Raw genomic sequence first — 25,414 nt, forward strand, 5'->3', positions numbered from 1 at the left:
ACACATGGCTGCCAGGCCTCTGGGTGAAGGCCAAAAACCATCCGAAGAGCACCCGAACCAGGCGAGGGGGTCATTTCAAAGGCCAGGAGGGGGAGGGGGAACCTCCACAGGCACCCCCCTGCCACCTGGAACTCCCCCAAGGGGAGTAAAAGGTGTGCATGTGTATATATAAAAGAATTTAAAGCTTGCGAACCCCTTGAACTTTGGGGGGTGTTCAGTTCAGGGTCGGACCAAACAGGGGGGTTCAGTTCGATCCCGAATGGTCGAACTGAAGTGGTTTGACCTCGAACAGGTTTGGGGTCGAACCTGTTTGCACATCCCTAATTACTGCTGGCTTCATGCCACAACAAACAATCCATCTTTTCTCCCTCACCTACCCATTTGGAGGTCAGTGAAGAGGCACTGATGATAAAAAATGTGGCCCCAGATTGGCATGCAATACACTTGCCTATAAGAGTCTTCCCTGTTCCAGGAGGACCAAACAGAAGAATTCCTTTGGGAGGGCCTCGTAAGCCAGTAAAAAGATCAGGTCCCAGCATAGGCCATACTACTATCTTCTTCATAGTTGCTTTTCCAACTCAACTCCAGCAATACCATCCCAGTTTACTGGAGGCCCATGGTCCATTATCTCATGCATAATGAGTATCATTTTGGGTTCTATATTCTTTAATCATTCATTTGGTGGACAAGCCAGCTCTGTAGACCCAGGTCCATAAGGTTTGCACTGCATTCATATGTTTCCAGTTCCATCTTCTTTTGGCACTGGAGGGACAAACTTTCCAAATGGACCCCAAGACCTTCCAGCTCCCAAAGACTTTTTTGTACCACCATAAGATAGGAGTTGTGTACGCTGGGGCTGGTTTTGGTATTTCTTCTGCTGATCTGCCCAGAGCTGTTCTTTCGCTGTTTTGAAACCAGGTGCTCCATTCTCACTGTTTTTGCTTCCATTCCCTGCAAAATATTTCCCTTCTGTGTCTCCTGAAGACTTTTGAAGCAGAAAACCAGAAGGTATGTTCTGATTTTCTTCACATGATGCAAAAAATTGTTTTTCTTTTTCCCAGATTGCCTATCCCTGCAGAAACAAAAGACAGAGTGGAAGATGATGAATTTTGCCCCAAACTAGAATTACTTATGGGTGTCAGAGAACTATTAAATGCCAGTTCAATTTTTCCAAATAATGGGGTTGCACAAGAAGCAATATCAGACACTTCACTTACAGGCACAGACAGAAGAGAATGGGCATCTCTTGCCTCAGTGGAGGCAGGCATACCATTTTGACAAAACTTCAAGGCCAATGCCCTCCCAAGGATATTGGGTCCTTGATTTATACAATCTAATGAGCCAGCTCCCATCACAGATTCCCCATCACCACTGCAGAGAGTGAGCTTGGGAAGACCTGAAGAAACAGAGGCACTGACCACTTTATCAACACTTACATCTGTTTGTGCCATCAGAGAGCTCTGGAGCTTTTTGCCAGCCTGCACCATCTCTTGCACACCCTTCAGTTCCATCACATTACTTGTTGTCAAAGCAGATTGCCACTTGTCACTGTCATTTTGCTGACATCTTGCCAAATTAAAAAAGTTTTCAGCATAGTTCAAGTCGGTCTCTGCATTGTCAGAGTCAACAATTGCAGAGTATTTTTCTGCATATTTTTTTAAAAGGTTGGCAGCACAAACCTGGGCAATCTCAGAGATTGCCCATGCACACTGAATGCGTAAGATCTGTGCACGATATGCATCTGCCTTCTGTCCTGGTGTACAGGTGCCAGAGGGAACAGCAAAATAATTCTTCTGCCACTCACTCAGGTGTATGTCACTAGGGCTAATGGTCTGCATCAGAGAAATGGGCAAAAATGTGTAGTGGTGAGTTACCTCTAAAAGTAGCAATAGCTAGGGAAGAGTTTGTCACACGACAGTACTTTATTAATTCTTCACCTCTGATTTAACCATATGCTTATTGATATATTTCAGACAACCATGAAAATAACCTCACGGCTCTTGATTTAAGCAGTGCCCCATTGTGTTTAAATATCTGATGATGCTGAAGGTACAATAATCTGCCCTTCTGGTACTCAACCATCGTAAATGCCGCACTGAGGGGGGGAAAAGGCTGAATTTCTTCAAAAACCCATCAGAAACACTGCATCACTCTAAACTCCACAACTAAACCAATTAAATACGGCCAAGAAAAGGCGGGGGAGGAACACTGTTGCTTCGAGGCCCTCTCTGCGGTGTGGAGCCTCTCATTGGTCAGAGGGCCCTGCTGTGCTGCTGCCATGCCTCCTTCTCAGTGGGGAAGGCTGGGCCGGCTCATTTGCTGCTGCTGCTGCCCCCAGGTTGCTCCCCTTCCACCCCTCCTACTCATGGCCTGCAGTGCCACCTTAAAACAGACTGCTGAGCCTGGCTGCATGGAAGCCTCGCTTTGCGCCTCACTGTCTGCCTCCGCATCCACCGCCTTCTCTTCCTCGGCAGCCTCCTTCGCCTCTATTTGTGAGGAAATGCCGCAGGCGCCTTTAAACAGCTTTTAAGAATGTACCCGCCACGGCATTTCTACCGAAGTTTTTGGTACTCCTTTCCTCTCCTGAAGTTTGACATGGTCTCGCTCCACCTGCATATTAGATAACATAGGGCTGCAAGAACTAGTACAAATGTACAACAACCTGGACTGTTGGATGACACCATTGGTCTCTTGCAGTTCTGATTTGGTGCTGTAAGACACAACCAAATGCAAGAAGCATCCTAAGAAGTACTTTGGTAAGCCTAAATAAGCCTCACTCTGGTCCCTGCAAGCTGTATGGACTGGGGAAGGAGGAACTTATTTTATGCATCTAGAGGAGAGAGGAAGCATAAGAATACTATTCCCCATCTTCTTCATCACAAGTGCTGCCTTGGCAAGCCCCACTAACACACTTTTGACTGCCAGTTAATGGATAATGAAAGCTAATAAACTGAACACCAGACCCATTCTTACACTGGGGCAAACAGAGGCCCAGCCCCCAGTAGATGAATAGCCAGGCCTGTTATAGCGACCCCTGCTGGAGACTGGATGGTGGGCTGCAATAGTCATCCCCACCGGGCCTGCTGACCAATGGAAGAGGAGGAGCGGGAAGGACAAGGGAAAGTCAAAGAGCACCCACAGTGCCTGCTACCTGAGGAAAGAGGAGAGGGAGGGAGGCAACAGTGTAACAAAGTCTGAATGAGAATGTGTGCAAGAAGTCATTTTTGGTGCCACCACAGGCACCACAAAAACACCCCCACTTCCCCCAAGGGAAGCATCTCCAGAAATGGCTGGGAAAGACTACTGACTGAAAATGTGGAGAGCTGCTGCCAGTCAGAGTAGAGAATTATGAGTGACACTTAGCATTCTCTACTCTGACTGGCAGCAGCTCTCCAAGAGACAGACGGACTATGGGTTTACCTCAGCAGAAGTCATTCATATGCTTGCTTAGGAGGAGGGGGTGTAGCCCAGTGGTTGAGCTCCTGCTTTGCATGCACAAGGTCCCAGGTTCAGTTCCTGGCTGGCAGCCTCTCCAAATAGGGCTGGCAAGGCTCCAGACTAAAAACGTGGAGAGCTGCTGCCGGTCTGTGTAGAATTGCTTAGCTAGGTGGACCAAAGATCAGACTCCATGTGGAAACTTTATATGGTCCCCTAATCCAGCCCTTCTTCCAACAAAAGGCAGTCAAATGCCTCTGCGTAGGACATGAAGACCCACTGTTGCTCCCCAGCAACATATACAGAGCCCCTGTGTTCAAGGGTAGTATATATCTGATTCTGTAAACCACTTGGACCATGCATGAAGAAAACCAATCTACAAAATAACAGCTTCTAATGTACTTCCAAGAAACCGAAAAGCACCTGGCACACATTTACAACACAATGGGTATTGGCTGAGGCACACAGTTGGGGTTAAAATGTAAAAAGGATTGCCTGAAGAAACAGGGCTGTTTATTCATTGGGTTCTGAATGCCGTAGTAGACATAGTCTGTGTGAATGATAATACAATCCACTTCATTTTAGCATGTATGCCAAAGGAGTTTTTTGACGGGGAAAATTAAAACATTTTCCCATCATGGAGAATACAGGAAGACTTTCACTTGATGCAGGGGGGGCGGCGGGATACAGCACAGCAGCTCCCCCCGCCCCCCCCGCAATGCCACAAACCTTCAAGTGTGTTCTTCCTTCCCCTCCCAATCCATTCTTATCAGACCCAACACGAGTCAGACTCAGACCCAGGTCACACACCACAAACTAAAGGAAACCTTCTGTTCTTGCAAAGAGAGAAGGCAAGACGCAGCCAACAGCCAGAATCTGGATTTCTCTCTCTCTCCCCTTCCCTCCCCCGCTCAAACAAACACACACATACAGATACTAGGCACATATGCAATGTTTTAAAAGTTCAAGGAGATGCATTCAGGAGATTCTACACAAGAGAAATGGAATCTGACAGAAGAACGGGGGTGGGGCAGGTTTTACAAACAATCCCTATGAGCCATTTTGCAAAATCTTATTTTGATGCAAGCGTAAATCATATATTCTGGGGAATGAGTGGGGCGAATGCTCCCACCGGCTCTCTCTTCCTCCCACATCTCTCTCTCTCTCTCTCTCTCTCTCACACACACACACACACACACAAACACAATAAAAATTACTCCACTTACAATCGTTAATCTTTCCAGGAAGAGCAGCAGCTGAATTCATCAGCCGTGGGCAAAGAGCTGTGAGCAGAACACAATCAGGAAACAAATAGCAGAGAGCCAATCTACTATCTCCCAGTGCAAGAAGGACAAATCTAGCCGGCTGAGCAGCAGGGGCGGGGCAACCTCTGTGCGGGCTGCTGTGCTTCCCTGGAGACTGCCATGGCTTTATAAAGGTTTCTCACCCTCAACCTGAAGTAGCAAGCATAGCACATATTACTTTCACTATAAAGAATGATGAAATAGGGGGCATACTAAAGTCACAAACTTTGAAAAGCAATGTAGTCTAAATCAAAACTTTTCCCAGAAGGACAACTTGAAGCACTCTTTTATACATGTGCATTGGTGGTTCAGTGGTAGAATTCTCGCCTGCCACGCGGGAGGCCCGGGTTCGATTCCCGGCCAATGCAACTTAACTTTTTTATTTCATTGCAATTCATTATATTCAACAAGAATGTTCTCACTAAAACATCACACTAAAAGTTAGCAACAACAGTGTGGCCTAAAATAAGAAAAGATGCAGAAGCAAATATTTGCAAATACCTAAGCAGTGTGTTTCAAGCCATTCTAGAAATATGAAAATCTAGAAAGACAAAAGTATATTTTGTATCTACTGAAAAGCAGTGCAGCTTAAAATTAGAATATAGATACAAAAAGACTGGAGATGCCGGGGATTGAACCCGGGACCTCACACATGCGAAGCGCGCGCTCTACCACTGAGCTACATCCCCCAGCTGTCTGTGGTTGCTCAGTGAAGTATATGCATTCCGCCCATATACATCCTTCTGTAAAAAAATTAAATCTCATGAGAATTGTTGTGTATCTTGGCTGTCTCCAAATAAAAAGAGCCATAAAGGTTACTTACACACCAAACCCCATAAGCCAAGACACTTCAGTGTGGAACACTTAAATTCACAAAAAGACACAAACAGATGCTGACTAGAATATTCCTGTAAAATCGAACTGCATTTTGCAAAGCTCCTCCTCCTTTTCTAGTCTCACAAGCTGGTGGAGTAGCTTTCTATGTTAACTGTGAGATTAGTCAAGAAAAACAATCTGCTACACCAACAGGCTGCAACGAGGAAGAAGATCATCCCATTGTTACAAGTAAAATCAGAGAGACCTTGCAGTTCATTGTTTCTTAAGAAGAGACCCTTAACCTCTGCCCCTTTTAAAAAGAAAAAAGAAAAAGGATTGGTATTGAAGGGAAGCGGGTGGGATTGTCCAAAAGTAACAGCTGGATTCTTACAAAGTAAAATCCTTATTTTCCCCGACGATTGGTCATAAAGGTACGTTAATTTACAGAAACAAGTTAAAAGCAAGCTATTATATGAGCTACCATGAATTTAGAGTGTATGCTTGCAGCCACACACAAAAGAGAGGCAACCTTTTCAATGCTATTCTTGTTGCTATATACATGGGGGGGGGGGGTTAATTGGACTAATAGTTCTTATATAGCCGGTAATCTTAATGTTTAAATCATAATTCATTTATTTATTTTAAAAGAGTAATCCAGTCCCCTCACTTCAAAAGTACAGCATTTTAACTGTTATATTTGCTACATCGTCTAGTCTTTATCCAACATAACATGATGAATAGCATGAGATCAGCATAACTTACATAGGAAGAAACCTTGATGCAGAAGAATGCTTGCTCCTTTTTTGAAGGAAAAGGGGTGGGGGAAGGATCAATTGAGAGATGCATTAGAAATCATCACATTAGAAAGTGTAGTGGTTAGAGTGCTGGACTAGGACCAGGGAGACCGAAGTTCAAATCCCCATTCAGCCATGATACTAGCTGGGTGACTCTGGGCCAGTCACTTCTCTCTCAGCCTAACCTACTTCACAGGGTTGTTGTGAAGAGAAACTCAAGTATGTAGTACACCGCTCTGGGCTCCTTGAAGGAAGAGAAATATGTATATATTTCATAAAAATATGTATATTTTTACATATAAATGTAAAAATAAATAAATAAATAAGGAAGGGTGGAAGGAAGGAAGGGCTAGAAATGGGACAGACTTTGAAAGGAAAGAAGAATATTGATTAAAATGACCAAATCTTCAAAAATTCCCCAGAAAGTTTTTCCCACAGGGCTTTTAAAGCCCTTTAACTCACATCTTCTCTGGAATGGAGGGTGTGCATTCACAGATCAGCCAGATTTACCCTGAAGTCCCTGAAAGTTATTGGGGAGCAGTTCACACACTATTTGGGTTTTTCAGAGCACGTTAGAGAGCAATTTATATCTGGGATAAAAATCCAATTTTTGAGTCAGTTTTGGGGAGCAACTTTGAAGGAAGCCTGCTAATGTTCCACACATTTTCTTAGAAGTACTACTTGAATCCGCATATCGATCATCAATGATGTACATATAAACCAGAAAAATATAACCCCAAAATATAAACGTATACTCTGAATACCTTCACGTCACTAATGTCATAGGGCACTATATAATAACTTAGGTCTTGTGTCACACAACCACCTAATAAATAGGGTCTCCATGCCAGTGGTAATTCTAGCAAAAGGGTAAGGATATAGTAAGTCATAGAATGGAGAGTTGGAAGGGATTTCAGAGGTCTTCTAGTCCAATCCCCTGCTCAGTGCAGGAATTTGAGACAGCAGCCCCAATAATTGTCCAGCCTGTTTCAAAACATATAGAGAAGACAAATCTACCACTGCATGCGGCAGACTGTTCCACAGTTACAGTTTAACTAGCAACACCAGCTTTCTTTAATCCTGCCTTTCTTCCAGAACAGAAAGTCATTATGGAATCTCCGATAGTAATGTGGACACACATGCACAAATCTGCCTAACCTATTCCTCCTAAACCTTTCAACAACTGGATAGGAAGTTACAATGAGAACAATGAGGAACAAGAAGGTGCTAATAATTGCTTGGAAAGGTGCAAACTTCTGCATGTAAAAGAAAACCCCAGAATAAACCATCCCTTCAACAGCAGCAGTATGAAGAAACAGATTGATCAATGCAGTATGAAGCTACTTGCACATCACTGGTCAATAGTGACGGGCCAATCTGACCAATCAGCTCACTCTGTTTTGTGCCTTACTTTCATGACAGGTTGTTTGTGTGTTTTTTTTAATAAGAATTTTTATTGAGAAGTAAACCAAAGAAGACAAAGACAAGTCACCATAAAGACAATACAAAACAATACAAAACAAATCATTTTTCGTAATGAAAAACCTCATTTTTCTAAATTACAGCAGTAAAGAAAAAATATCAAACACAAGATAGAGCAAAAGAAATTCAGAATCTTAAAATTGTAAAATCTAATCTATTCAGCTTCTTGTAAGTTACATATCGAAAACACTGTAAGTCAAATCCAGAAAATGGGAACAAAGTTTGACCATAACAGATATTATAATTTATAAAGGGTTCCCAAACAGACATGAATGATTCAGTAGAGATACCATGTACATAAGCTGAGACTTTTGAAACTGAAGCATAGTCCCACACTTTCAGAAACCAATCATTTAAGGAAGGAATCTCCAAAGTACGCCAGTTAGATGCCTATATAATCCTAGCCGCTGTAATAATATATAAATACAGTTCGTTTGATTTGGTGGGAATATAAGGTTTTATCATACTTAAAAGAAAAATTTCTGGAAGGAAGGGAATCTTAACTGACAGGTTTTGAATCCATTATTCAGACTCTGTATCTGTTGGCAAATGTGTGGACAAGAGGGTACATTGATTCACATTTGGTGCTTCTGTTATAAAGTCCAACAGTTAAAAATAAGGTTCTAGTACGGGAGTATATACAATGATTTGGAAACCCGTGAGATGTTTGTGATGAAAGCAAACCACTTATGTAATTATCTTCAGAATACCTATAAAAACAAGACAAAAACATGTTGGCAGTCTGAGAATCTGCTCTGTTTTTTATAATCCCTCATTAAAGTAGAAAGTTAATTTTTTTGGTATTTTGTAATGTAAAAGCAATATTCATGTCTGTTAAACCAACAGACAAGGTAATTAACCACAGTTGGGCAGTGATTTAATTCTCCTTATAACATAAAAATGAAATTCAACATTATCAGAGGTCTGTGGGAGAGATGTGTCCCTAGTTAAGGGTTTGAGGTTGTTTTTGATGTGTACAAGTTTGTTTTAGTGTAGTTTTCAATTTGTGGTGGGGTTTTTTTGTGCATTTCAGATCCTCAGAGCCACTTAAATATTGTTAAGACTGTTGTTCATTGATTAACAATGAAAGACATTTCCAACCCTGAAGTTCATGAAGCTAAAGTATCAAGATATGACAATAACTACTCGCTTTGTATCATCTGTCAGAGAGAGACAAATGAGGCACTGGTGGAGAAGCCTGTTGCTATATCCTATGAAAAATTACTCAGCTTTATCAGGAAGCATGCTCAGTATGAACACAAAGGTTTCCTGAGATTAATAGGTGCTTTGGTGATGTCACATGGCAAGATCTTCAAGCAAAAGGGTGTTCATGGCATAGAAAATATTATCAAGAGACTGTTCATCCCAAAATGTTCAAACATGCCAAAGAATGACATGGGGGGGTGGGTGGGGGTGGAAATAAAATTGAATACTGAGGAAGACCCAGTACTGTTAAGCAGTACCTTCACTTGATCTCGATCACCACCTTACAAAAGGGAATTGTGTTGCTCGTCAGTCACTTAAAGATGCAGTTGAAAGAAGTGGAAATAAAAAACTGCTTGCCAAGCTTTGTACATCCATTGATCCTCAAGATGCTCATGCTATCGACATTAAACACCACAACGGTGCTGGGCAACACATGTAACAAATGTCAATCGCTCAGCACTCAACCCATAAAAACCAAACAAGGAGAATGAGGTGGCAGCCGAAGTTGAATTCCTTAGTCTGCTTGAGAATACATTGTTGGATAGAAATATAGTCGCCATGGCTCATCTTTAAGAGGCATACACAAAGAATGCTTATGGAAAATAATGTGGACAGCCATCCCAGCAGCAAAAAAATTAAGCAACATACAGCATGATATACCAAGTGTAGAATTCCATAAACCAAAATAAACTGAATCAGAACGTGTTTCTATCAACATTTTAAGAGATGCTACAATTCAGTTAGACAAGAGCAATACTGACGGAAATGATAACATGAAAATACTCTATGATGCTGCTAAGATTCTACGAAAATGTATTACCAAAGCAGAGAGATGGGTATTTTCTGGTTTACTTACAGAAGTTATAGAGTGAAATGTTCCAAGTGAATTCTATAGCTTCTTCCATTGGATTCTCAAGGGACCAAACACAAGCCTGTGGGGCGGGGGACAGTGAAGTCAACCAGTATGCCTTGAGTTTAGCTCAGACTACAATGTCTTTGTTTCAGTCCAAATCAGAAATAAATCTTGAAGACTCTATAGGGAAACACAAATTCTCGGTTGTACCAAGGTCTGTGTTTGCTGCTGATGGTACAATGCTGAAATGCCAAAACAAAAGCAGTCTGATGGCTATTCTGGAAAAATTACACACTTGGGGAAGACACACTGCCTGATGATGAGGATGCAGAGCCACTAGCCATGAATAAGGGGGGGCGGGGAAACAAAGCCATAGTGAACCTAATGTCAGCTGGATTTTATTTATTTATCTAACATAGTTGTATAATGCCCAAAATGCAATTCTCTGGGCAGTTTACAACAAAACAATAAAAACAACAAATAAAAAGGTTAAAACATTACAATTAAATTTAAAATGTTAAAACTATTAAAAACCATCAAACTATTAAAACAATGAGGCTCTTCACACGATCATTGTGAAAAACCTGAATGGGGTTTGCGGGGAGAGCGGGCTTAGCCCACTCTCTCCTCAGATGATCATTCCTGCAGCCCTGGGCAGCCGGATCGGCCACCCACGACTGCCGGCTCTATCACGGAGCTGGTGGGGGCTGTGGGGATCGGGGGCCGTGTGGCCCCTGGAACTTCCACGATGCCCAACACAAGCGAATACACATGCACACACCTTAGAGGAAAAACTGATAAGGTGCTTTATATGGGGACCACATTTCAGATACATTTCCCAGACATCCCGCAATATGGAAACTATCAATAGTAAAATATACCAAGAAATTTTATCTTGTGCAACTCTCTCAGTATACCACCATGTAATATCTATATGGCCTTTAAGCAGTCAGTTCTTCACACAAATTTCTATGTTTTAACTTCTGTCTTCATTAGTACAAGAGTTTCCTTGGCCTACTTAAAATTAAAATATTGTGGAACGCACTGCCCATGGATACGAGGATTGTCTTCCCTGGAAGCTATTCAGGGGAGCCTTGCCCTGGCTTTTAATAATATTGAGCTTAAATTCTAATTTTATTCTGCATTTAATTGGTTCCTGGTTTTAACTATGTATTTCTGGTTTTAGTGCAAACCACCCAGGACTACTTTGGGAATGGTGGCTTGCTTGCTTGCTTATTAAATATCAGAGGTTCATGTTTCAGCCCATGTTTTCCAAGCTACAGTAGCAACAAAATGGAATGCAGGCCCCTGTCTGTCCTTAAGCATACTCCATTCAGAGAACCACTTAAATCTGTAAATAGTATGTTTAAAAACTGTCGCCTACACAGCCTCAGCCCTTTCATACAGAAAGTTATTCAGTATCTGCCTTAGTCAACTGTAACGGGTGGGGGAGAAAGAAAAATTGAATAGTCTTAATTATAAATAAAAGCTACATAATACTAAAAGTATTGTTTTAATCTACCTACGGTAAGCATGAATAGATAAAACATATACCCTTTTAAAAAACTTTCCTTAAGGCCTGTCAAAAACCTCCATCACCAAAACATCTCTTCAGAGATCTTCCCGCTCCTTTTCTGTAGCCCAATCTCTGACGTGGAAGACGCTAAGCGGCTCCCGCCTGCAATAACTCCTCCCCCGCATCCTCTACGACACGACCCCCCTCAGTGTTCTCTAACCAATCCAAAAGTGAGAAGTAGCCTCTTAGGCAGGGGCAGACAAGACGCTCACCACACCTCCCTGCTTAACAGCCCACCCCTCTCAGGGCCTTTGTTTCTTTTTTTTTCTTTCCCTCCGCCCCCAAATTTGTTTGCATTTCCAAACGAGTGGCAGCTGGTGATTGGCGGATTTCCGCTTAGCCAATCACAGAAAGGCACCTCAGAGCAAGTTTGTAGTTTTCTTAAAATCCGCAGGCTTTGCGTTCGCACACCCCTTGCACGGTTTCATTTAAGCATGCAGTAATAGTACTTCTTATTGTTAATTCAGATAAGAAGAGAATGGCTATAGCAAAACGTGCTAGTTAAGATACCCGAGAGCTCATGCTTCAGACCCTGAAAAAGTGCGCTGCAAAGAGCTAGTATTTTTTTTTTTTTTTTTAAGAAATACTTTGCAGACACTATACTGACAAGCAAGCTCCCAGTCGCTTAAACACAAGCCAGTCGACAAGGCTGTTGATTGGCTAAACACGCAGGTTTCCCAGGCTCCTTTCACAGCCAATCAAAGACAACGACTTCCTGGACGATCTCCTACTGGGAAAGCTAGGCTTTCCTTAGAGAGGAAAAGAAGGAACGAAAACGGGAAAAGAAAGAAAAAAGAGGAGGAAGAGAACTAGGCAGCGAAGCAAATGCAAAGATGGATATCAGGAAAGTGTGTCTGCTAACTCTGCTCCTGGGCTTGGCTCAGCTTGCTATATTAGGAAGGTGCCAAGAGGAGGAGGAACGAGGTGGAGGTAAGCCTGTGTCCATTCGTCCAGAAGAACGGATTTATCCAAGCTGGGAAGGGCCTGCTTGCGTGTGGGTTAGGCAGCCGAGGAAAAAAGAGGAGCTAAGCAGTCTTTTTGCAGATCGCAAGATCAAGCTTGAAACGTTTCGTCTTTGGCTTTTGCGGAGGGGGCGGGGAGGCAGGTAACAAGGAGGATTGGTGAACAAGCGGCTAAGAAAAATAGCAGGGGAAGGGCAACGAAAAGCTAGGTTAAATAGTAATGGGTGGGAGGGGTGACCTGCATGTGCGAAGGAGAATTAGAACTCGGGGGAACCATTCCAAAGAACAGGTTAGCTGCAGCTTTTTAGCAAGACAAATCAGGTTCTCTCTCTCTCTCTTTGGCCTCTGTTCCTTTATTTCTTAGGCTGACATAAACTTTGTTCTTGCTGTGCAAATAGGGTGTGTCTTGTTTAATAATGAGAGCCTATTGCAAAGTAAGCGCCTGTATTCTTAATGCAAATCACTCAAGTCAAACTTTGCTGTCAGACTGGAAGACTCCAGCTCTTCAAAAGTGTCTTAAGAGGAAAGGGCATAATTCCGTTTATCCATGACAGCTAAACTGAACCTCTGTGATCACAGATAATATTACTCTGAGTACCAGATGCTGGAGACAGCTTTTTAAATTATTGTTATTATTATCCAGAGGCATCTGGCCGCTTTTGTTAATAAAGTACTTTTACTCAATGGAACTCCGAAGTGCAGTCACATTTTTACTCGGAAATAATTCCTCAGCGTTCTATAGGGTTTATTCCAAAGTAAGCATGCATAGGATTTCAGTCTTATTCTGATGCAGCAAGATAATACGTCCATGGACTTGAGAATTGCTCCTAGTGTCCTACAAATGACCTGCATAATCTTAAGTAATATTTATAATATAATTGGGTCTATAATAAGATATTGCTATTGGAGGAATTTCTCATTGGAATGTGTCTGCAGGCTTCAGACCTACACTGAACACACAGTGTAAAGCAAAAGGGTAGTTAACCTTAAATCCTACAACACAAACTTCATTTCCCTAAACTCTGTGGGAGGAGGGTGTGGATACCAAAAGAAAAAGAGAGAGAGAGGGTTCAAGATTTCAGTTGCTAGATCTACCTACTAACCTGACTTGAGTGGGTTTTATGCCTGTTTGGCTGCCTTCTGCAGAGTACAGACACAGAGCTGACTATTGCACAGTTTCCATACATTTTATTTATTTTATTTATTGTTACATTTATATACCGCCTTTCATTAAAAACAATCTCAAGGCGGTTTACAAAAGTTTAAAAACATACAATAAAAATGACAATAAAAATAATTAAGCTAAAAATATACAAATATACATGGGGTTTGCGCCTTAGAAGCTCATGCTGAATTATGCCCAGAGTTTGCTCTGTCATGCAAATGAGGTCTCTGGGGGGACAGTGGTTACAGTTTTTAATGGTGCTGGTTAAAACATGTAATTAAATGAACCCAACCCCTATAATCAGTTCAACTCACAACTGTGAGTTGAGATCAAAGCCAGAATTCAAGGTAAGAGTTCTCTATTCATACTTTGCCTAAACCAGGGGATCCCAAATGGTGGTACTCCAGACTTTGCTAAACTACAACTCCCATAATCTCCTGCTATAATTTTTATTCAATTTTTGTAGCTGGGGTGATGGGAGTTGTAGTTTAGCAATGTCTGGAGTACCATGAGTTGGGAACCCCTGGCCTAAACAATAATTTCTCCATCAAACTATGCAGTGATCTTGGCACTGAAGAAGATAATTAGGGTTATGGGGTAGGAGTTCACCATTTTGCATCTGACCAGCAGATATTATCAAATACACACATTGCCTTAGGAATACTGAAAACTTGCTTATCCAAGTACTTTTGAACACAGGTTGTTTTGAACAGTTCTGTTATAAGTGATTGTAGGATGGGGTCTCACTGCAAAGGAAAAATTCCTTCATGGGTTATCTGCTTTGTATGTTCTCCCCTCCACACCCAACCCCGCATTTATTTACTAATTAAGGAACTCTCAATTCTAACAGGAGGCTGAGTTACAAGCCTGAGTTTAGACATGATAGGGTTGGAGCAGTTAGTCAAGTGATATGATTTGAGTAGTGAATTGTACATTTGTTTCCAGCCAAATATTTCAGTAATCTGTTTCTTAGTTTAGAGAGCGGCCTACTTTCTCAACTGAATCATGATGCCATCTGTTGTATGGTGAAGTAATCTTGTTAATTCACAACCACCCCTCCTGATATACACATCAGCTGCACACTGTAGCCCCATAAAAAAGGAGGCTGTCCTAGGGTATAGCCTCTGAAAGCTTGCCAGAAGTCTCACCTGGCACATGACTCATTCAGGTCCTCTGATTTTATCCCTCATGTTTACAGTGTTTGTTTGAAGAGGCAAACACTGTAAGCATGATGGCGAGCGCTTCCATGATTGGGAGGTTCCAATGCTGGAGCCCCCTGGTCACGGAAGCACCCATCATCACGCTTACAGCATTTGCCTCTTCAGGCAAATGCTGTAAACATGAGGGATTTTGGAAGCTATACTTGAGTACAGCCTCCTTTTTCATAACATCTGGATAGGAATTATGAGATTCCCATTGTCCATTGCATAACCGGTGGTCCACCATGCTAACTAGCCCAGACATTATGGCCCTCCAAGTGCTTAACAACCCATCTGGGTGTGTTTTGCAGTTCCAGGCAAGCAATAAAAGCAGGAGGCTTATTTAGCTCTTTGATGGGCTAGATTTGGCTTGAAGTATCCTGAGTTGTGTAGATTTGTACTATAGAAACACACTGTTGATGAAAGGGGTTGGGAGGGAGAGATCCTTGGAGGCCCGATTAGGGAACTGTGGATCAGGAAAACTCAAGAGATGGGGAGGGTGAATTTCACATTTTGATTCCTACTAAGCAGCCAGGTGTTTGTCTACAGAGCTCTTATTCTAGTCTCTGGCCTACTATTGATACAACTTCTCATTAACCACTATTGCTCCACAGCGACCAGCACACACTTTGAGCATTCTGGCAACCCATTTGTATGGTCCTATTGGCACACTGAGCTGTATGCTTCCAAACATCTGAGCTTCACTGAATCAGGATTCTATCAATGGTTTTCATGTGCATTGCAATGCTAAACATTGATTCTGCTTCCTTAATTAACCCAGAATCTGTTGCTAGCGAAGATGAAGAAGATGATGATGCCGACGACGATGACACTGATGATGATGATTCAGAAGTAAAAGAGGAAAATGGTGTATTGGTGCTGAATGATGTGAACTTTGATACCTTTGTTGAGGGCAAGGATACTGTGCTTCTAGAATTCTATGCACCATGGTAAGCTTGATACAGCATTTTGATTCTCTCCCTTAAAGCCAATTCACGCTTTGTGGCAAAAGCATCTTCCACTGGTGAATGTTGCAAAGTGATCCCTATCCTCCCCAGTAGGAATTTAGCATAACATCAGTACCAACATTAACTGTGGCTTATACTAACCAGGTTCCCTCCTATTTAGGTTTTGTTAACCAACTTCAAACCTTGATCTCAAGTTCTGATTCGGAGGCAACTCTAGTTATCCCCAAACATAGTTAAAATTGATGGCAATGTGAAACAAGGATATGTTGTTTTCTAAATCAACAAACGCTTTACTTTTATTCAACATTATGTATTTTTATGACAAATACTCTTATAATACTACCAATATGACAGAACCTACTGAATAAGATAAAACATTCTCATTTTACAGCAATGTCTGTGTCTTTTTAAGGTGATGATCTACAGTGAGTGGAAAAAATAACAATGATCATGTGCGTACACAAACACCTGTCAGTGCTGCTGTCATGCTAAACCATGTTTGAGTGCTGGGGGAATTGTCACTGGGGAGTGCCCGGTCCCCAGTGCACTTGTATTGGACCCACATTACATCTCCACTGGGCTTTTGACAGGCTCCGGGGCAGGGGCATAACTATTATTAGGCAAGCGGATGCGGCTGCCTGGGGGCCCCCACACCTCGAGGGGCCCCCCAGATGCAAGTCACATGTGAAGTGTGTGTATCAGCGAGGGGCCCATTTTAAAATTTTGTCTCTGGGCCCACTCCAGCCTTGTTACGCCCCTGCTCTGGGGCCATAGCTCAAGGCAGAGTACATGTTTTGTGTGCAGATCCCAGATTTCATCCCTGGCATCTCTAAGCAGGGCTGAGAAAGATACCTGACTGAGGTCCTGGAGAGCCACAGCTAGCCAAATGTGTAGTTTTGAGCTAGATAGATCAGTGGTCTGACTTAATATGGTTGCTTTGTATAGTTTAGCTTTTGACCAGAGGAACATTCACACACATTACCCAAAATTTGTACTGATGCAGTCCCATGAAGTTTGTACCATGTGACTTACTTGAATGTAAGTCTTACCAAAAAGAATCTCTGTGGATTATCATTGGTTTTCTGTACTCTTGCTCAACCTGTGTATCAGGGCCAGGTATAATCTTGATTGCTTAAAAAAGGGAGCAGAAAAGAACATTTTCCATGGCTAGGGCTGCACCTTCCATGACAGAGATAGCTGATGGCTCACTGCATGTGTAAAGCCTGGTTCATATTACTGTTAGTTTCTAAAGCACTTGAAATCTACTCGGCATGTTTGTCTTCCTTCACACAGCTGTGTGGTACATGCACACTCATGTGGAAGAATGCAGCAGTGTGAACAGGCCATTTCAGTATTGAACTGGATCAGTTTGGCTTCCCCAACAAATGACATATAGTGCTTGTTTCAAGCCTAGAGATTTGGACTTTGTGAGCTCCAGATACTAGTGAAATTGTGCTCTAGTGATCTAAACACTTGCTTTCCAGGTAGGCCTCCCTTCCTGGCAGCAACACTGTTGCTTCCCAAACTGTGACCAGAGCTCATGGGCATGCCTCTTAGACAAGCACTATGTTGAAATAAAATCAGCCCTATCCTTATTTGGAAACGCCCTAGCCTTGGTGCAAAGACTGAGTACTAAAATTAAAATATTAAGCAGTTTGGGGTTTTGCTCTCCCCACCTCCTCCTTCAGGTGTGGACATTGTAAGCAGTTTGCTCCAGAATATGAGAAAATAGCCAAAACACTGAAAGAAAATGATCCTCCAATCCCAGTTGCCAAAATTGATGCTACATCCGCCTCTACTGTGTCAGGCCGCTTTGATGTTAGTGGTTACCCTACCATCAAAATTCTGAAGAAAGGACAGCCGGTGGATTATGAAGGCTCGAGAACTGAAGCAGGTAAGTAGTAGCCGGTTTCTTTTTAGCTCCACACAACAAGTTAAATGGGATTGTGGAATCTTGCTGTTTTAAGTGCAGAGTGCTACACACTGCTTGTAGTCTACTCTATAGTATATAGAAGGCAACTAAGGGCTGCTTTTTATGTAATAAGGATATATTGATGAAAGACACATGAGTGACTTATCCTCGTCCTATACAAAGGGGAAACATGTGTCGTTCCCCCACAAAAATGTGTGCAAACTGTATCCACACTGGGGATACTTCATCTCCCCTTGGCATACAAGTTCTGGAAAGCAGATGCACATTGTAATGCATGCAGCAAAGAGGCTACTCTCACGACCTCCCAAAAGCAGGCTAAGGGAGCCCAGCCCAGTTTTGGGAGGTCGTGTGCTGCAACGGGAGCTGCGCGGCTCCTGGCAGCAAACCTCCTTAAATGCCCCCACCTTTAAATGAGGTTAGCAGAGCAAGGGCTCTGATAACCCTGTTTTGTCAGTGGTGAGTCATCATAGCGTGGCTCTGTGCCATGGCAACTCATGAGGAAACCCCCAGCCAGGAGGCTCCAACAATGCACTTGCGCGAGGCGTGCTGGGACTTCCAGGGGCCGGGAGGCCCCCGATCCCCACCACCCCTACCAGCTCCGTGATGGAGCCGGTAGTTGTGTGGGCAGCCGCCCAGGGCGTGCTGAATGCTCGTGTACAGTGAGAGCGGTCAAGCCCGTTCTCCCTGCACAAGCCCTGCAGGCTCTCCACACTGCTAGTGTGGAGAACCTCCCTGTATCTTCTGTTAAAACTTTTTTAAAAGGATTAATCACATTGACATGTCTTCAGACAAGAAAAAGCTGTGTCAAACTTGATAATTTTCTGGTGTCCAAAGCTAGGCCTTCTAGCAACCATCTTGGAGATGTATGATCAGAAGTACTCATGGTATTATTTTTTCAGTCTAGGATTTTGAAGCAACATCAGTTCTCCGTGGTCTCTCTGCATCACACTTGGGTTATGAGCAGAGACCAGATACCAGAACCTTCCGTAGCTTCACCATAAAAGGAAAAAAGAGCAGGAAACACGGCTCCCAATAAATACTTAATTGCATGTATTTTTTTAAAGATACAAAACTTTGTTTTTATTTTGTTGTAAACTGCCCAGAGACGTAAGTTTTGGGCGGTATAAAAATGTTTTAATAAATAAAAAATGAATTAAATAAATAAAGGCAGTGGACCATGGAGTGGTTGCTTGAGGCTACCAACCAGCGGTTCTCCCAAGTGGTTTGCTGGTTGGCTGGTAGTGGTTTTTGCATGCAAGATAACAATTCTTAGAGCCGGGTCTCACGATCAGTGAGACCTGGTTTCAGGAGCTCAGCGGGGAGAGCGAGCTAAGCCCGCTCTCCCTGCACACGAGCAGGGTGGGAGCCCTGGGCAGCCGGATTGGCCACTCACACGATTGCCGGCTCCATGACGGAGCTGGGGGGAGCAGGGCCGATTGGCTCCCGGAAGCTCCAGCATGCCCTGTGTGAGCGCTCAGGGCATGCTGGCGAGACCCCCGGAGCCAGGAGGTGGCTTATCGCCTCCCCTCTGGGGGTCTCCTCGTGAATAGCCGCAGCGCAGCTACTCACGATGTTAAAAAACGGGTTTGTGGAGCACTCCGCAAACCTGGTTTTAGGGGAGGGGTACTTAGGCAGGTTAACCGCCTGGGAGCCACCGTGCTCGCCTGCGAGCCTAGTGGCTCCCACGATCAGGCAAAATTGGGCTAGGCTCCCCTAGCCCAATTTTGCCTGATCGTGGGAATAGCCCCACAGTGTTTTTGGTTTAAATATTTATATTGGCTGTATAGAAAGCAAGTTCCCAACATGCAGACCTGTTCCAGCATAACCAAGAAACAGAACCCAATATGGGTTTTATGTAGATGGAGAAGTCAGACTATACTGATTAACGCTAGATTGTTTAATGTCTGGAGCTACCAAGGGCAGAAAAGAGATCTAGATGGTGTGGTGTCCCAAAGTGAGCATCTTTATTTTCTCCTTTATTTATATGAAGGGAATGGTTTCCATATTTTTCCTCATAAGAATGAGGCATGCTGCGTTTAGGGACCCTGTTGTGGTGAGGCCAAAATCTTCCCTGACACTGGGTGGTCTGGACCCCTTTGGCACAGATCTTTAAAAAAATCTCCTGAAGGCCTTGTAATATACAAGCCCTCCCTCCACATAGACCCCACCCATCAAAATGACATGACTTTTACTAATTAAGATTGAAGTGTAGTTCTTCATTGTGTCTTTACATCATTTTCTTTTTAAGAAATTGTGGCTAAAGTCAAAGAGGTTTCACAGCCTGATTGGACCCCTCCACCTGAAGCCACATTAGTGTTGACCCAAGATAACTTTGATGAAACCGTGAATGAAGCAGATATAATCCTGGTTGAATTTTATGCTCCATGGTAAGGTGGAATTCTAGGTTTTTCTTGCTGTACTTAAAGCTGCTTTTTGAATTTGGAGCTGGCAGGGTGAGGGGGTGTCTGCATAATCTCCAGAGCATATCTGTATATTATTTATTTATTATTTATTTATTTGATTTTTATACCGCCCTTCCAAAAATGGCTCAGGGCGGTTTACACAGAGAAATAATAAATAAATAAAAAAAATGGCTCCCTGTCCCCAAAGGGCTCACAATCTAAAAAGAAACATAAGATAGACACCAGCAACAGTCACTAGAGGTACTGTGCTGGGGGTGGATAGGGCCATTTGCTCTACCCCTGCTAAATAAAGAGAATCACCATGGTAAAAGGTGCCTCTTTGCCAAGTTAGCAGGTATATGGCATAGACACATCACTGAATCATGGCCCCTGTTCTGATCTGATCTCATGAAAAGGAGTAGCAATTCGTATAGCTGTGTATGATGCATTCAGCCCAGTTCTGTTGTAGCTTACTTATTGTCAGTTTCGTGATTCCGCTTCATGTCTGGCCTTCAGCATAGGTTTGTGGCATTCATTCTGATTAGTGTAGAGCAGCTGACATTCTTAGATAGGAATGACTGAGAGCCAGCATGGTGTAGTGGTTAGAGTGCTGGACTAGGACTGAGGACACCGGAGTTCAAATCCCTATTCAGCCATGAGACTTGCTGGGTGACTCTGGGCCAGTCACTTCACTCTCAGCCTAACCTACTTCACAGGGTTGTTGTGAGGAGAAACTTAAGTATGTAGTCTACCGCTCTGGGCTCCTTGGAGGAAGAGCAGAATATAAATGTTAGATAGATAAGTAAATAAATTTCACACATCCCTCTTATATCCACTTTTCTGCATTATGTTGGGTATAGAAATCAAGAGGTATCAATTCAATCCTTGAATCTCTGTACAGATGTACATAATTTTATTTATTTAGTCTGTTTCTATACCGCCCCGTACAAAACGTCTCTGATTGGTTCACAATATAAAACCAGTTAAAACAATTTAAAATACAATAAAAACTCTTAAAACCAAAACTTTAAAACTGTAAACGAAAAGCCTGACTAAACAGGTATGTTTTAAGCTCCTTCTTAAAAACATTCAGAAAGGAAGAACTCTAATTTTGTTAGGAAGTGTGTTACAGAGTCCTGGGGCAACTCTAGAAAAGGCCTGGGTTCGAGTTACCACCAACCAAACTAGTGGCAACTGCAACCAGACCCCGCCAGATGATCTTAACAGGTGGTGGGGTTGATGAAGAAATGGGTGCTCTCTTAAATACCTCGGACCCAAGCTGTTTAGGGGTTTATAGATAATAACCAGCACTTTGTATTTCACCCGCAAACTTATTGGCAGCCAGTGTAATTCTTTTAAAATGAGTGTAACGTGATCTCTTTGGGCAACCCCAGAGCCCAACCTGGCTGCTGCATTCTGCACTAACTGAAGTTTCTGAATTACATACAAAGGCAGCCCAACGTAGAACACATTGCAGTAGTCAAATCTGGATGTTACCATCATATGCACCACTGTTTTAAGGTCATTTATCTCCAGAAATAGACGAAGCTGATAGAAAGCACTCCTGGCCACTGCCTCAACCTGAGAAATCAGGGAGAGGTTTGGGTCCAGAAGTACTCCCAGACTAAGTACCTGCTCTTTCTGGGGGAGTGCAAACCAATCCAGAACCGGGAGATCTAAACTACTTCATAAGTCTTGACCTCCCACAATGAGTACCTCCATCTTGCTTGGATTCAGCCTGAGTTTGTTCTCCCTCATCCAGCCCATTACCACTTCCAGACGGGCATTTGGGGAAGTTAGGCCATTCTGTGGTGAAATTGACATGGAGAAATAGATTTGGGTGTCATCAGCATACTGATAACACCCCGCACCAAATCCCCTAATGATCTCTCCCATCAGTTTCATGTAGATGTTAAAAAGCATTGGAAACAGTATGGAGCCTTGCGGGACTCCATACTGGAGCTCTTGTTTTAAAGAGCAACAGTCTCCAAGCGACACCATCTGGAGCCTACCTGAGAGGTCGGAGCAGATCCACGCAGAGCTGTGCCTCCCACTCGCAACCCCTTTAGGTGCCCCAGAAGGATACCATGGTTGGTGATATCGAAAGCTGCCGAGAGATCCAAAAGAATTAACAGAGTCACACTCCCCCTATCAATTACTAAGTGGAGATCATCCAACAGGCTGACCAAGGCCATCTCAACCCCATAACCTGCCCAAAAGCCAGTTAGAAACGGATCCAGATAACCTCCTTCCTCCAAGACAGCCTGGATCTGAGATGCTGCCACCCTCTCAGTCACCTTGCCCAACCATGAGAGATTGGGGACAGGCCTATAATTGCCCAATTCTGAGGGATCCAGTGCAGGCCTCTTCAAAAGTGGTCTAATAATTGCCTCCTTGAGACAAGGAGGCACTCTGCCCTCCCTCAGAGAAGCCTTAATGATCTTAACAAGGCCCTCTCCAATAACCTCTCTGCTAGATTGTATAAGCCATGTTGGGCAGGGGTCGAGAGAACAGGTGGTGAGGTATAGTGTCCCAGGTATCTTGTCTACATCATCGAGAGTCACAAACTGAAATTGATACAATTTAGACACACAAGAGGAGCTGTTGGACACCTCCACAATAGACTCTGCGGTAACTCTAGAGTCTAGTTCAGCTTGAATACAAGAGATTTTATCTGTTTTTTAAAAACTCATTTAAAATGTCATAATGAGTAACTGATGGATCCAAATACTCATCCGGGGAGGAGGGGCATGTACTAGCCTCCTCATGACCCTACACAACTCCACTGGATGTGAGCTTGCAGAAGCAATGTGGGCAGAAAAGAACTGTTCCTTTGCTGCACGCATTGCCAGAGCATAGATCTCCAAATGCATTCTGTGTTGTAATCTGTCGGATTCGAGCTGAGTCTTTCGATCTATCTACCTTGCTGCTTCAGCCCCCGTAGTTTTTCCATATACCAAGGTGCTTATTTAGAAGCAGGTTGTAGAGGGCGTTTAGGAGCAATCATGTCTATTGCCCTAGTGAGTTCATTATTCCAAGTCTGAACCAGGGCATCAACAGAATCACTGGCAGAACCAACCTTACAACCTACAAAGGCTTCTTGGAATCTTATAGGATCCAATAGCTTTTTTGGGCAGACCATCCTAATAGGTCCTTCACCCCTCTGGAGGAGGGTTGAAGCTGTGAGTCCAACCTTAACCAGATGGTGGTCCATCCATGACAATGGGGAAATCACAGGAGTCCCCACCCATGGAACATCTTCCTGATCAGAGCAAAAAACCAAATCGAGAGTGTGACCAGCAATGTGCGTTGGCTCCATGACCACCTGGGATAGGGCCATAATTGTCATGGCCACTATGAACTCCTGAGCCAATCCTGACAAATTGGTTGCAAAGCAAACATTAAAGTCCCCCAGAAGTACTAGTCTGGGAGACTCCAACATCAGCTCCGCATCCAAGTCAGCCAGTTTAGTTAAGGATTCTGTTGGGCAGTGGAGCGAACAGTATACCAACAGACGTTCCAGTCTATCCTTGGTCTCCAGATGTAGGTACACACATTCAGTATAGGCCAATTCCCTGACAGGATCCCTGGTAAGGGAGATATTAGTCTTTTGTACCACAGCCACTCCTCCTCCCCACCCATGTCCTCTCACCTGCATGAGTAAGTCTATAGATGAGCTGGATTTGAGCAGTTGAAGTCAAACAGTGTATTGGACTGATGCCAAAACAGCAGAGTATCCTGCCAGGAGAAGCTGGGCCCAAATTGGACCACTAGCCTCCCCTATCCAGGTCTCTGTAATACATACCAAGTCAGCTCCATCATTTATGATCAAATCATGGATGATTTCTGTTTTCTTTTGAACAGACCTAGCATTACATAAAAGCAAAGTGATGTTCTGTGGGGGTTAGGTACTGCTCCCCAAGGTCAAAGATCTGGCAGGGAAGCTAGAAGGGGTAACAGCTATTAAGTTTCTGATCTGATCTCCCCTCCCCTCCCCTCGTAACAGCCTGCTACCCTGCCAATGTTGCATTCTCCTCCATTCCTCACCAACACTAGAGTCACCCCAGGGACAGTGTACACGCTGCCTCCAACTCCAGGTTCACCAAAACACATACCTGCACAAAGTCTAGCAGACAAACAGAGAAGTTATTAAAGCTGCAGCATAACTTGCCTCAGCCCTCTGTCCCACCCCCAAAGGTCAGCCCCCTTTGGTGGACGGCTTTGGCAGCCGCCTACAGGCAACTTGCCGTCAGCTGCCCTATTGGCTGCACCACTGGACAGCCCCTGGTTTTATCGGTATAGTGGGAACTAACTCCTCTTCCTGGCAGGTGAAAAGTACCTTACAATTAGCATTATAATTATATACATATGTTTTGAAATATGTTTAAGCAGTAATTGGATATACAAAGTCTTGTATATACATCTTTATAAATGCAGATCATGTTCCTCATTGATAAGATGAAATTCACTTGTAATTACATCATGGGTCCACTGGGAAGCATTTGTATTATGGTCTGACTGTTACAGTGAAGAGGTAACCTATTGTCTGCAGTTTCCCTCTCTTGCATATGAGCTTGATATTGGCTATTCTCAACCCTGTTGCCTATCTGGGACATTTATCTGCAAAAAAAATACATGACATTCACATCTGAATCTAGAATTTAGGTGTGCTCATTATAACCTTTTATTGCACTCAACCCAAGGTATCTGGCTGCTAATAGAAACACATCCCCAACACAGTTAAAGCAGTGGCAAGAGTAATGTGGAAAAATTATGTTTCTCTCCATTCTCTTAAATGGAAAGACTATGTTTGCCTATGTAATTACTACTTTTCCCCCTTTCTTAGGTGTGGGCACTGCAAAAGATTGGCTCCAGAATATGAAAAAGCAGCTAAGGAGCTTAGCAAGCGTACTCCCCCTATTCCTCTTGCTAAAGTTGATGCTACTGCAGAAACAGAGCTTGCAAAGAGATTTGATGTGTCTGGATACCCATCTCTCAAGATCTTCCGCAAGGGCAAACCTTTTGACTACAATGGCCCTAGAGAGAAATATGGTATGATACCTTGAGTGGTATTTCTAGTTTTGTGCAAAATGCTTTAGAAGTGCCTCCTTTCTTTACAATAAACTCCATTGGTTTGTTCCCATGTGCATTTTACAGATTGAGAGCAGAACCTGAACATGATAAAGTCTATAGATGAGCTGGATTTGAGCACCAGTTGAAGTCAAACAGTGTGTTGTACTGATGCCAAAACAGCATCCTAGTATGTCTGTATTTGAGCTATATCCATAGTGGTGCAGCATTTCTTATAACTGGTCTATG

At 43.2% G+C, this 25,414-nt stretch overlaps 1 protein-coding gene, 2 non-coding genes and 1 pseudogene across 3 annotated transcripts in view; 2 read left to right on the plus strand and 2 right to left on the minus strand.

Annotated features, from left to right (window-relative positions):
* Positions 1–11,780, minus strand: LOC128328972 (fidgetin-like protein 1; annotated as a pseudogene).
* TRNAG-GCC (transfer RNA glycine (anticodon GCC)) lies at positions 5,037–5,107 on the plus strand. The gene has a single exon. It is a non-coding gene; the product is annotated as a tRNA-Gly (tRNA).
* Positions 5,357–5,428, minus strand: TRNAA-CGC (transfer RNA alanine (anticodon CGC)). The gene has a single exon. It is a non-coding gene; the product is annotated as a tRNA-Ala (tRNA).
* PDIA4 (protein disulfide isomerase family A member 4) overlaps positions 11,722–25,414 on the plus strand; it is a 20,587-nt gene continuing 6,894 nt past the window's right edge. Inside the window, exons 1-5 of the mRNA XM_053259291.1 lie at positions 11,722–12,396; positions 15,574–15,742; positions 17,449–17,654; positions 19,942–20,080; positions 24,942–25,147. Coding sequence (XP_053115266.1) covers positions 12,300–12,396; positions 15,574–15,742; positions 17,449–17,654; positions 19,942–20,080; positions 24,942–25,147 — 817 coding nt within the window. The 5' untranslated portion in view covers positions 11,722–12,299. The remainder of the gene's footprint in view (positions 12,397–15,573; positions 15,743–17,448; positions 17,655–19,941; positions 20,081–24,941; positions 25,148–25,414) is intronic.

This window comes from Hemicordylus capensis, chromosome 6 (genome assembly GCF_027244095.1).
Source record: "Hemicordylus capensis ecotype Gifberg chromosome 6, rHemCap1.1.pri, whole genome shotgun sequence".
In the NCBI taxonomy this organism is placed as follows: Eukaryota; Metazoa; Chordata; class Lepidosauria; order Squamata; family Cordylidae; genus Hemicordylus; species Hemicordylus capensis.